The 12718-nt window shown below is 40.3% G+C and overlaps 1 protein-coding gene across 2 annotated transcripts in view; it reads right to left on the bottom strand.

Annotated features, from left to right (window-relative positions):
* Window positions 1–5268: 5268 nt before the first annotated feature.
* The window catches only part of AIMP1 (aminoacyl tRNA synthetase complex interacting multifunctional protein 1), a 23208-nt gene continuing 15758 nt past the window's right edge, over window positions 5269–12718 (bottom strand). For both annotated transcript variants that reach the window (XM_006151169.2, XM_014588875.2), the window contains exons 6-7: window positions 9501–9669; window positions 5269–5509 (exon numbers count right to left, since the gene is read on the bottom strand). In XM_006151169.2, coding sequence (XP_006151231.1) covers window positions 5343–5509; window positions 9501–9669 — 336 coding nt within the window. In that variant the 3' untranslated portion in view covers window positions 5269–5342. The remainder of the gene's footprint in view (window positions 5510–9500; window positions 9670–12718) is intronic.

Here is a 12718-nt window from a genome sequence, read left to right as displayed (position 1 = left end):
GCGGTTGACTACGTGGGAGTCCAGCGACATAGCCATTACGCTAACTGCTGGTTCCCTGCATATGCTATTTTAAGAGAAAATGTTATCCCTTTATATGAGAAGGTTACAAAATAAAAATTATTTCTACCAAAATCACTGTTTTGCTCAACTTATTGAAAGTGACTTTCAGTTTGTATTTTTCATTAATCTTTTCCAAAGAGAAACGCAACTGTGGTATTGATGTTGGATGACTTCTAACTGTTCTTTCCAAATTCCCCACGTGTAAAAAATCTGAGTGGGTTTTAAATGAACAAATATCAGCCAAAGCTGTAATATTGGACCTGAACACGCAAAGGAATGTATATACCGTGAGAGCACGTCTCTGTGGGGATGTGTGATATTCTAATGAAGCAGTTTACAAGAACAAATGCGAAGCTTTGTCAGAGGAATTCTGGTAGAAGGCTCAGGGCAGGGATGGCAGGGATGCCACCGAGGACTGGAGCAGACAGTGATCATCACTACTGGAACAATTCTGAGGGGATGACACAGCAATGGGAAAGGCCAAGAGGGTAGAGCCCTTTATTAAAAAGGATTCTTCTTCTTGTAATTATTGAGCGGCAGGCTTGTTTCTGCTCTTGTTGCTAAGGACAATACCCTGCCAGATAGGAAATGATGTTGACGAAGGCATAAAATAACACTTTCACACATTTTTAACTTAAAATTCTAGAGAATTGGGAATAGTGTGTGTTAGGAGAGGGCTGGAAGTTGGGAAGAACAAAAACAAACAAGGGAATACATACGGGTGAAAAATACAATATGCAATAATTAATTCACACTCTGAAATTCCAGATGGCTCACTTTCAAACCACTATTATTTCACTGTTCTGGGTCCTTCCTTCAAATTTTTTTTGGGGGGCAGTTATACTCCTCTGAATTATCTCTGCCAAGGCTTATTAAAAGGAAAAAAAAGTAACTATAAAAAGTATAATAAACAAAAGTGTGTAAGTTACATTTACCGTTCCAGCAAGGTGGTAGAGAAGAAGACACGGTTTTACACAAGCGGATGGGCCATCAGCGACTGCAGTATGTTCCCGTCCTCTGCGGTTATCACCGAGTAGCATCACAGGGCAAGTCTGTGTACAGAGAGCTGCTCTTGTCCCTCCCTCCACAAGGCACTTACTTGCAGCCTGACTTTCAGACATACACCCTCACCTCACCCCATTCTTATTTTGTATCTCGGTGATAAACTTGTCACTTCCACACTGCTGCCTAGCACTTAAAACCAGGACCGGTCAGGCCAGCTGGTGGGCTGGTGGTTAAGCAGCTGGATCCCACATAGCCCACTACGTGGTTTGAGTCTCGGACCCGATGGCTTGAGAAACATGCTGGGCACGTGCCATGTGTGCTCAAAGTCCCAAGAGGAGAGGAGAGAAGAGGGGATTGTGGCAAAAAACAAATAAAAACCAAACAAACAAAAAAAACAAAAAACTAAACCAAAACAAAAAAAATGCAAACAAAAAGGACTTGTGTGTTACCATTCACAGATAAAGCCATTGTCAAATTACACTATACCATTTCCCTAGAAAGCTGAGGAGGCAACTCAAGCTCTTTTAATGCCCCAGTTATCAGAAACAGTGAGGTACTCTCCCAACTTCTAAGAATGTGAAATATGACTGCTTCTATTTTATCTTAAACCAAGAAAATCAATACAGAATAGTTGAAAACAGTCTTTCTAGCCTAAGAGAACTATAGACCTATTTGAAACATTATCAATGATATTAAAACAGTCAAAGCATCAACGAACAGCTGGCCTGAATCTAAAAACCTAACGCAATGGGTTTCAATGGAAGCAGGAAAGGAAGTGTCAGTCAGTAATACCCCCAGCAAGGGAAGACACTGATCCAGCTCAGAGAACAAGGGTCTGTGAAGAGACAGAGCCTTCATTTTCAAGGCAACACCTTCATCTTCCTAACAGGAATGTGACCTCTCAGATGTGACACCCAGAATGGGGACAGGGGAGGTAGGAACAGCAGGATCTGGGAAGGCACACCCATCATAAACTGGTATTGACAAAGCATCTACCGTTATACTCTAGGTACTAATACTCAGGGAGCAGTCACAACTGTACGTACTGTCATTATTCTCACTTCACAGATGAGCAAGGAGGGCACACAGAGGCTAAACTGCTGCTTGGTTTTAAATAGGCATTTATGCTGCAGAGCCTGCAACCAAACCTAGGCAATCTGCCTTCAAAGCCAATGCTACTAAGCTCCAAAGATCTAGCATCTCTGAGTCAACTAGAGATGTGGGTTTTAGGACCCACAAGCTGGAGCCCGGTCATTATACTGCTCTATGCAACCCCGAGTTAGTTACCATCCTTCCTCCATCCAGACCTTCCACCTAGCTGATGTGCATCTTATTAAACTTCCACAGGTAAATGAAGGATTTGTAAATAGTCTAAACAGGAGCTCACATATTTTAAAAAAGCAACAAATTATGTTTGGAGGGCACTTAATGTTCCTAGTTGATGCAAGGCAGAAACAGTTTCTAATTTTTTACTTAAATCAACATGTCCCGAGGAAGAATCATCTCAAGAGAGTAACACCAGGCATCTGAAGTGTAAGAACGGCTGATATACTTAGCGCTCACTGTGAGACAGTGGACCAACCCCAGATGAGAAAGCATGCTGGGGGACAGCAGCTTTTTACCTGGCTCAGTCCCCAGTACCCAAGCGGGTATCAGTGAATGGCTCCCACTAACGAGGAGCCACCAGCTGGTTACCCTGTGACCTTAGCCTACTCCTACTGCAGAAGTCCTTAAAGGACAGGACACCAGTCAGAAGCTGGAGTACGTCCAATTTGCTAACAATGCCATATTTTCTGTTATCCCCTAAGAGGTTCCTCATCCTAGCAATAAATACAACAGAATTATTAGTTATTCTGTGAAAATATGAACTGAATGGGGGCTAACTTGATACCTTGATTAACGCTTTTATACAACCTGAAAAACTCAATTTCAATTGCTCTTTAGCATTTTTGTTTGCTTTGGCCCCTATCTGGTTTTGTTTTTGTTTTAAGTTTTCCCCATGAGCAGGAGACAGACAACACCTCAGCCTTGGATCGTGGGCACAAGCGTACCCAGGGTATTTGGGAAGTCTCTGGATGTGACTTGAAACCCTCCACATGGATCGGCCTTGCAGCCACTGTCTGTCCCCACCACGGATTTTATGAGCTAAAAATCTGGAGGAACCAAGCAGGGAAGCAGAGTCAGCTGGCAAAACTGACAAGACTCGATACAATGCTTGAGAGACAGAAAAGGTGAGTGCAGTTCTTACAAGGTGCTCCTTTGTGGTTCAACAGCGTAAGTTTCTACCACAAATCAGCTACTGATGCCACATTGCGGGCATTAACAACAAAAAAAGTTTTCATTATTTCTAGGTTCTATGAATGTTGTAATAACAATTTACACTTCGCTATCAAGACTTCAGACAATGTGATCTCGGCTACAGTAACTCAGTATTTAGGTAGGAAAAATGACTACAAGGGATGATGTCGGTTAAGGAGCTAAAATATTCTTTAAATTATATTACGGAAATTTAATCTAATTAAGAAAAATTAGAAGACTATCACCAAAAATCTTATTTATTCCCACAAGAATAACACATCTTGAGAATAAAATAATTTTAGAAACTGAGGGAACCAGCAGTTAGCGTAATGGCTATGTCGCTGGACTCCCACGTAGTCGACTGCAGTTCACGTCCCGGACCTGGTGGCTTAAACTCACGCCAGGCGTGTGTGCGTGCGTGTCCAAGATCCCGAGAGGAGAATGGAGGAGAAGGGATTGCGGCGTGACCATCCCCCCTGGGGGGTGATTTCTCGCTTTCTGTCTCTATGTCTCTCTCTGTCTGTCTAGCGCACACACACTATAGCGAAAACCTCTCCAAAAAAAAAAGAAATTCATTTTGCGTGTGGTCAGCAACAGATGTTAATAACAGTCAGATTGTGTTTGGTTTTTCAGAATGAAGACAGCACATCTATGGAACAAAATCAGGGCCTACCACACTGCCCCAGGGATTTAGAGAATGAAATTTAACTAAACCTTTTATAATATGCAGGAATATTTGATCATTTTTGTTTGTTTTGCTTTAACTGGATCATCTAGAAAGTCATAATGCATTTTTGCATACAAAAACACAGAAAAATATGGCATGACTTTCCTGACAACCTAAGTTTCCTGTCTGCTCTTACTGGAGGAGTTAGCTCCAGTGCTAGAATGTAGAATGTGTGTGTGTGCTTCAAGCTATATTTACGTTCCTGCCTCTATACACACTTTCTTTTTCAGTAGACACGATCATCAGTTGTCATCTCAGGGTTGATTTTCTTTTCACTCATAATTACTACCTTAGTTTTCACTGTTCCTGCGATATTTGTAGAATGAATGAAAACAGCTGTTTGACACCTTAATATACGTACGATTTATCTTAAATTTGGGCTATGATTTCTTCTAATGTATCTGCAGTACGATAATACATGAAAAGGCAAAATATATCTATCTTAAATGCTCTTCTAATGATGATAAGCTATAAGTAATCTTTTATTAGTACCCAAAGATCTTTGTAAAGCAGCTGGAATAAAAAAATGGACTGCTATTTTTATAATCAATTTATTGGAAATAACACTATCAATACTTTACAATGTATTCTTTAGAGCTAGTCAAAGACTATTACTGATTATTTTGCTAAACAGAAAGAAAAGGTTCACTGTCAGTTGGAAATTTCAGTTTTTAGAAAAGTCACCGTATTATCGGTGAGGGTTACTTTGGCAACAAAGCAAAAATGTTCAAATGCCATTTCTCTAGTTTTTATATTTGGCTCTCAGAATCAACAATTGGTCATTTTCAATTTTATTACAATATGACTAGGTAATAATTCTGACAAGCAGTCTAACCTGTCATTTTTGAACTGGAGAGGACACTTGTAACATAGGTACACAGTATACTAAGGCCCCGAGGGCTGAAATATCAAGCATAAGCTCACAAATGAGAAACTAAACATTGATCTAGTTCAAATTACCTAAATGCATAAAGGAAAAACAACCTGTTGGCTGATACGTCACGCTGAAAAGGAAATTATCACAAAACAGGCAACTTCCTCCATAATAAATAATCAACATGTTTTACATTTTATCAAAACGTAGTGATTCTTAATGAACTGGAAACAGCATTTACCAGGTGAAAGACTAGTCAAGTCTAGAAAAGAAGTAACACAAAATGAGCCAGTCACACTGCAGGTTCAAGTGACAAGTACATTCCTTTTTATTATCAATGTTTTCTCTGACATATTTCAGCAGTGAAGGCCCTTCATTCTACTTGATCCCGCTGTTGGCCATGGTCTGAGCCCTACATACGCCCTTCCCTTTCACCTGGAAGGGCACACCTCTGTAGGTGGCCACGCAGTCCTCGTTGGTGTGAAGATCGGGCTGGATTTGCTCCCAAATCTTCTTCTTAGGATTCAGCTCCTTGTCAGGCTCTCCTGTGGTGGAGATGAAAATTTTAATATTGACTTTGTTTTTATGATGTCAGTAGCTTATATTCTTGACTCATAAAAGTTACTCTCAATTCCTCATGAATGTTAAAGATGCTTTCACTCTGATAATGCTGTTTACAGGTTACACAGGTGTTTCAGGATTTGTAATGCACTTATGTCCCAATAAACCCATCATAAGCTGAAAATATGTCAAAATATTGGGGCCAGATGGTGGCACAGTGGCAAAATGCAATGTTCTGTGACAATCTTCTCAATTCATATGTAAATAGCATTAATGATCTTCATCTTAAAACTAGGAATTGGGGCACAGAATTTACAGCTCAGAATTTAAAACACCGGGCAGTTGGATACACATTTCAAAAGATAAATCTTATAAAACCCAAATGAAACAGGTACCATTTAAGACCTCTTCTTCTAAACAAAAAACTGAGGTTAGGTTCCCAGAACACCCAGCATTTGCAGAACCAAATCTGAAAGTTTTAAACTTTACACATAAGACTAAATTAATTTTCAACTAACAAAGATATTAACTAAAAATAACTAGATACCACTAAGAGGAATCTTCAAAACTGGACTTACTTTTAACATGCTAATAAACTCAATACCTGACCACTATAAATGTGAGACTTCAATGATCACGAAATGAAAGGATGACTACCCTAAGAAATGTTAAGGCTTGTTATTAACACTAATGCCAAGTCAGGACTCTTATTGCCTTAAGCTAATTTAAACAGTAGATAATATTCCACATTTTATAAATTATAATCTTACTTTCTAACTATATGGGGAAAAACTAATTTTGAAGAATTCAAATTATCCTAACAGTAGAGTAACTATCATCACTTTGAAAAATTTTCAGACAATTAAAAACTGAAGACCGCAATTAAAACCTGTCATTTTATGAGCACTACTATAAATCAAGCTGAGAAAGTTTGATGCAGTGTTAGCCTTTGGCTTACTCAAAATGTTTCTCAATAAGATACTACTTTGTAAGGTATAAAGCGAGTGTGAAGTGAGACTTTAACCACATCCCAAGAAAAACATACCTAATGCTTTTAAGAGCTTCTTTTTTTAAATGAACTATATTTTCCAGAAGTTTTTCTTCATCCCTGTGTGTTATATCTTTCTTGCAGATACTTTCCTACCTTTTTTTGGCATGGTTATTAAAAGGTAAATGATAAAACAATACAAGTTCTTAGAGCTCAAAACTGCAGAACCTCTGAAACTGCTAAACATATGCCAATAATCAGCATTTGGAAATGGTTACACATACTGTAAGGGATCTAATCATTCAGAGGTTATTTTAAGCCAACTCATTCTAAACAAAACACAGAGGGAATAGAAACTAGTTAAAAGAGGAAAAAGTTCAGAAAAGTTTGAACAGATGTAAGAAGCTGGGACTGCCTTCTTAGCACTTAAAATTTATAAAAAGCAATAAATACAAGGGGTCTTCAAGAAGTTCATGGAAAATTAGTATTATGAAAAAATAGTGAATGGATTTCAGAATTATTGCGCCAAAATAAAATTCTATTGCAATTCCATTTTTCTACGAACTTTCTAAAGTCTCTTTGTATAAATTTCAGAGGACTAGGCATTCACACGTCTGAAATTAGAACCAGAAATTTCATTTTAGTTAGGACATTATTTTGCACAGAATTCTTACTGATCAGCAACTTCCCTTTGACACTTGCATGGCCATGATATGTCTACATAATTTAATTGTTTATGTTTGATTAACCAAGTTTTTGAATTACAGTAATAGTAACCATTACCAATTGTGGTATAAAAACTAAAAACCTGGCAGCTTGCTTTCTCCCTCTCCTTTTTTCTCTTCTGTCTTTCACTGGTCAAATTAAAAACAAACAAACAAACAACAACAAAAACAACAACAAATGGAATTAAATAAATGAATAAATCTTTTTTTAAAGTTAGACTAAAGGCAAGCACCAAAGCAGAGATGGGTTAGAAGAGTTCTGCAGCGGTCCAGGTGGTGGGGCTGAAAGCAGGGTGGCAGCCTAGGGAGAGGTGAGAACGAGTCTCCACGTGTCATGTGATCAGAACGGAAGACACAGGACTTCCTGGGGGAGATGGAGGGGGAGAGCAGCACATTGTTCGAGTTGTTACTGCCTTTGTCTCCCAGCTGGAGTGCTGCTTTCAAGTTATTTTTGCTTGGTGCTTTAGGAACCAGTTACCATATCCACACACTAAAATTTATAGTTTTACACATCCAAGATTAAAAAAAGTGTTGGGTGTGTGGGAAAGGTCTTAGCCATTATCATAAAAATATTATGTGGAATCTTCTAAATTCTGTGCAAGTTTTTGGCTATGCTGTTGAAGAAAATAGCAATGACATGCAAAAGCCTTTTCAAGGCCAAATAGCAACTCAAAAGTCTGAGTGCAAAGGCAACTTCTATGCCACACTTAATACACATAACATGAAATGCAAATCTCCAGACACTGAGCACACTGAGTGAACATCAGAATGTACCAGCAGACACCTTCAGCTGCACAATGTAAACCAGATGCTGCAAAATACAGCATGGATAAATCACAGCTCTCTCCAGGAAGAGAAGGACACAACAAAACCAATGATCTGCTGTGGATAGTGACTGTCCTTCCTTTCCCGACTTGCTGCTGTAGGAGCAGTGGCCCACGTGGAGGTACACGGGAGACAACCCCCCGCCCTGCATCCTGCCAGTGATCATACAGGGCAGCTTGGCCAAGCACACTGCGTGTCAGAGCGCAATTTACACCGCACATGAAGTACAGCGAGGCTTTCCCTTCATCCACTGCATAATCCTTCTCAACATACTTGGTGCTTCGGGCACAAGGGGAGACTGAATGTGGAAGAAATAGTAAACACACACTCAGATGATGGGCAGATTCGTGAACACAGGAAAGGGAAGGACCCACACTGAGCTTAGTGCCTCTAACACTGAGGAAGTGGGTGAACGGAAGAAACACTCCCTCCCTTTCACTTAATTCAACATGCAGATAATAAAAATGGATTAATGCTGAAATGTTTACCTGTTAATTCTATGAGATAAGGATGAGTAGTGAAAGAACTGCAACCTTTCATTAATTAAATAGTCCATATTAACTTACGGCAAGCAGCAAGTAACAAACTGAAAGGCCCCAGGCCAGGAGGCTCATTCACACCCATGGGCTGACCTCTGCCAACACGACGTAACTGCCAGCCAGCCAGCCACGGAGTGCCACTGCACCTCAGCTTCCAAATGTGCAAACTAACGGGTTAAAGCAGACGACTTGATCTAATTCTAAACACTGGGCTTTACCATTTATACAAAAAGTAAAACGAAAAAGTACTCAATATTAAGTATTCACATGAAATGGAAGAAGATAAATGTCTATGGGAAAGGTAAATCAGAACTATTTACTTTCCTTGTTTTTCTCAGTACATTCCAAATCTTGTTTTCTTCTAATTGTCATTTTATTCTGATTTAGTGGATGAGCTTTCTAAACAGAATTTCAGTTAAGTTTATATGTAATGGCTTAGCCCAAAGCGGAAGGCTTTGAAAGTAGAGTGTGGACCATACACTGTTCGGAATCTAACACGATTTTCGGAATCTAACAGGATTTTCTAATACTCATTGAGACAAGGATTTCCCCAAAACCTAACTTACCCACAACAGTTCGGAGCGCAGACCATTCCAGCTTATCTACCAAGGTTTCAGACATGCACACACATTCATAGTTATGGACACTTGCTAAAATAAAAATTTTATCTACAACAAAACCTCCCTCTGGTGTTTGATGAAATGCATTCGTGGGACGGAGGAGGATGACAAGGTTGTCCTCAATGTGTCATCTTGAGCCAATCTCAAAAAACTCAGCAGGATTTAATAATGGCCATTTAATGTAGCCTTGTGATTCACACACAGAACTGATTTTAACCCTTAAACATTACACTTTGAGAAGTAATTTCCACACTGTTTAAACAGTTACTCTTACTTACCAGGGAAGGCATCGAAAGTAATTTTGTCTCCTGGAACAGAGCCCTCAGGAGGAGCCAAGATTTCAACTTTCTCGGGGGAACTCGCACACATGACCATTGCCTGAGACACTACTCCCCTCATCTTTGCCGGTTTCAGGTTACAAAGTAAAACCACCATCCGATTCTGCATCTGCATGAGACACGCAGTGGTGAGCAAGCGCGCAGAGACTCAGAACAAGCACATGTGGAACACATGCAGGGATACCCGACATGCTACATATCACATGTTCTGTGTTTCAGGATATATTGCTGCTTCTGTGTCCAAAACCTTTCCTTGTTATTATGAAGCTGTGCAAAAACATGAAAAGGAAATCTTACAAACTGACGATGCATCATGGCTGAAAAAGTCGATGTCTTTCAGTAAAATACTGAATAAAGAAAGAAAGAATTGGACAAAACAGACTTGGTTTTGGACTTCAGCTGCCACTGACTAGCAATGGGAATGTGTAAAGTTGATCTTCCTGTTCTCTCAAAAAGAACGAAAGGCATAATGCTGAACTTAAAGTCGCCATATGAATGACACCGTAGCACTCATGTAAGACGCTTAGCTCAACACCAGTGCTACAATAAATGCACACGGCCCACGTCGTGTCCATTTCCCACATTGAGCATTTCTAATATTCTTTTATAAATAATTACTTTTTTATTACTATTTTTATTAATTTTTGAAAACTTCCCACAGAGCACAAGTGCTCACCATAGAAAGAGAGAGAGAGAATAAGCAAGAAGGCTGTTAGGTTCCAGACTTGAACCTCAGTTTGCTGTGTAGGAGTCTAACGCCTTAACCCCCATGCCACCTGCTGGCCCCCATTTCTAATATTCTAGAGATATCTCAAGTGACTTTAAAAAGTTCACAGAGGGACTAGCAGGTGACACGGTGGTGAAGGATGCTGGACTCCCACGTGGCCAACCAGGGGTCGAGTCCCGGACTCAGTGGCTTTCTTTTTCACAAAGCTCTCTCTTGCTCTGTCCCTCTCTGGTCAATTTAAAATAATAAATAAATAAAGTTAAATAAAATAATTTTTAAAAGTTCACAGAAAAGTGGAATTAAAGCACAAGTTCATTTTGATGCAAAAAATACTGAAATCATGCATAGTTTCTTCACAATACTCACCTTTCATGAGTTTTTTAAAGTTCATAAAAAATGTTCATATGAATAATACAAGTCCACTCATATTTCCCAATTTAAAAATACTGACCATTTAGAATTCAAGCATTGCGCATACTGCAATTAAAATGTACGGCTATTTCTCCTCCACTCCCGCCCCCACCCCACAGGGTATGTGCGCTCGCCAGCGAGAGCCAGAGAGCGCGCAAAGTCACCCTCAGGGGGCTGGCCACACACCATCCCCCCTCCACTTTCCTCCTGCGACTTTGGGTACGCACGCATATGTGCCTGGCGTGATTTTCAAGCCTCCAGGTCTGGGTCTTAAACCATGGCTGGCCACATGGGAATCTAGCACCTTAAGCATCACACCATCTGCTGGCCCCATGGTGCAGGGCTATTTCTGTCATTTGTTATAGAAGTGAACAGAAATTTCTTCAATCTTCAAAAGTTAACATACCTTAATTTTTTTCCCAACTAGCAAAAATAAGAAATACATGTCTTCAAATCTTTTTTACAGGTTTAAAATGAAAAAATTAAGGAAACTATTACTGCAAGAGGGAAAAAGATGCATTCTGGGTAAAAGATAGTTTTATTTCAAAATAAAAAAAGTAACATATACATTTATTTTCAAATTCATAGATCCTTTAAAAAAAGAGCCCAAGACTTAAATTCAAAGAGGATTTTTTTAAGTTACTGGAACCAGCAGTTAGCATAATGGCTATGTCACTGAACTCGCATGTAGTCCACTGCGGTTTGAGTCCCAGACCCGGTGGCTTAAACTCACGCCGGGCGCGTGTGTGTGCATGCCCAAGATCCCGAGAGGAGAATGGAGGAGAAGGGATTGTGGCGTGACCATACACCTGGGGGGTGATTTCTCGCTTTCTGTCTCTCTGTCTTTCTGGCAAATGCATGCACCCTATAACAAAAACCTCTTTAAAAAAAAAAAAGTTGCAGCAAAAGTGTGTAACAACAGCAACAGGGCTAGTTAGATGCAGTCCTTTAAGGATCTGACGACAGCTGTAGTCCCTTTCTTTAGAAAAAATATGCAGTCTGCAAAATGTGGTGTACAATTGAAGGGGTTAGGTGTCCCCGCTTTATAGAATGCTTTCTAGTTCTGTCTTGACGGTCAGATACAGAGTTTATACGAACAGCTGTGCTTACGGTTGTGAATGACAGCCTCTGTAAAAGGAGAAATTGTCTATGACTTACAAAAACAGAAATGATGCAGCTGACAGGAGTTTTTTCCAACTGAGCTGGCTCAAGATCAGTTGGTGCTCTGCTCCAACCCAGGTTGAGGAGGAGCCTGAGAGTTGGAGGGAAATCTAGCAGCAGTGACGGAACACTGCTCTGTGAAGGGTCACCTGGAGTGCAGACTGCCTGTTAAATGGTTATCATGCACGGTGATCCTTCATAAAATACACCACCACTCCTCTTCACACGTCCTAAATACCCAGCTGTAGCTCCACTACTGAAATAATTCACTTTAAACAGGGGGTAAGACGAACTGCGACTATTTGTTTCTAAATGCTGCAACATGGAAGCACACTCCTTGGTGCTAAACCCACCAGAAGAGAGAAAAAAACTGGGATTTCAAATTTGAAACACCTACTCAATGTCAATTTCTTTCATATGACTCTGAAAACCCAAACATTAAAGATCTAAAAGAAACCCACTTGTTACACAGAGGTGGAAGAAATTATGTTCATGATGACAGGATGATATTGGTCCATTACCTAGACCGGTTTTTGGTAATGGTGACATCAGGAGACTGAAACAATAGACTGGACCAGGGATCAAACCTCAACTTATCTACCTGGAGTGTAAAACCAGGTGAGCAAAGCCCTCAGGACAGGAAAGCAAATGCACTCAGAGTCTGTTTTTTCCCTGGCCTTCCACAGAACAGCACTAGTGAAGAGGACGAATGCCAGCCCCACCGCCCTCCCTCAGCCCTGCCATCCACCCCTACGTGGCAGGGCTCACGCTGTGCTGTGGAACACAGAGCACCGTCCACGAAGAATGCCCGCTGCTACGCGCTAGCCAGCTTCTGCTTTGAGAAAACAGCAGGAGGTTT

Source organism: Tupaia chinensis, unplaced genomic scaffold, assembly GCF_000334495.1.
Source record: "Tupaia chinensis unplaced genomic scaffold, TupChi_1.0 Scaffold000315_1, whole genome shotgun sequence".
Classification (NCBI taxonomy): domain Eukaryota; kingdom Metazoa; phylum Chordata; class Mammalia; order Scandentia; family Tupaiidae; genus Tupaia; species Tupaia belangeri.
Note: the sequence above shows the minus strand (reverse complement) of the source record. Positions and strands in the feature narration are given on the sequence as shown.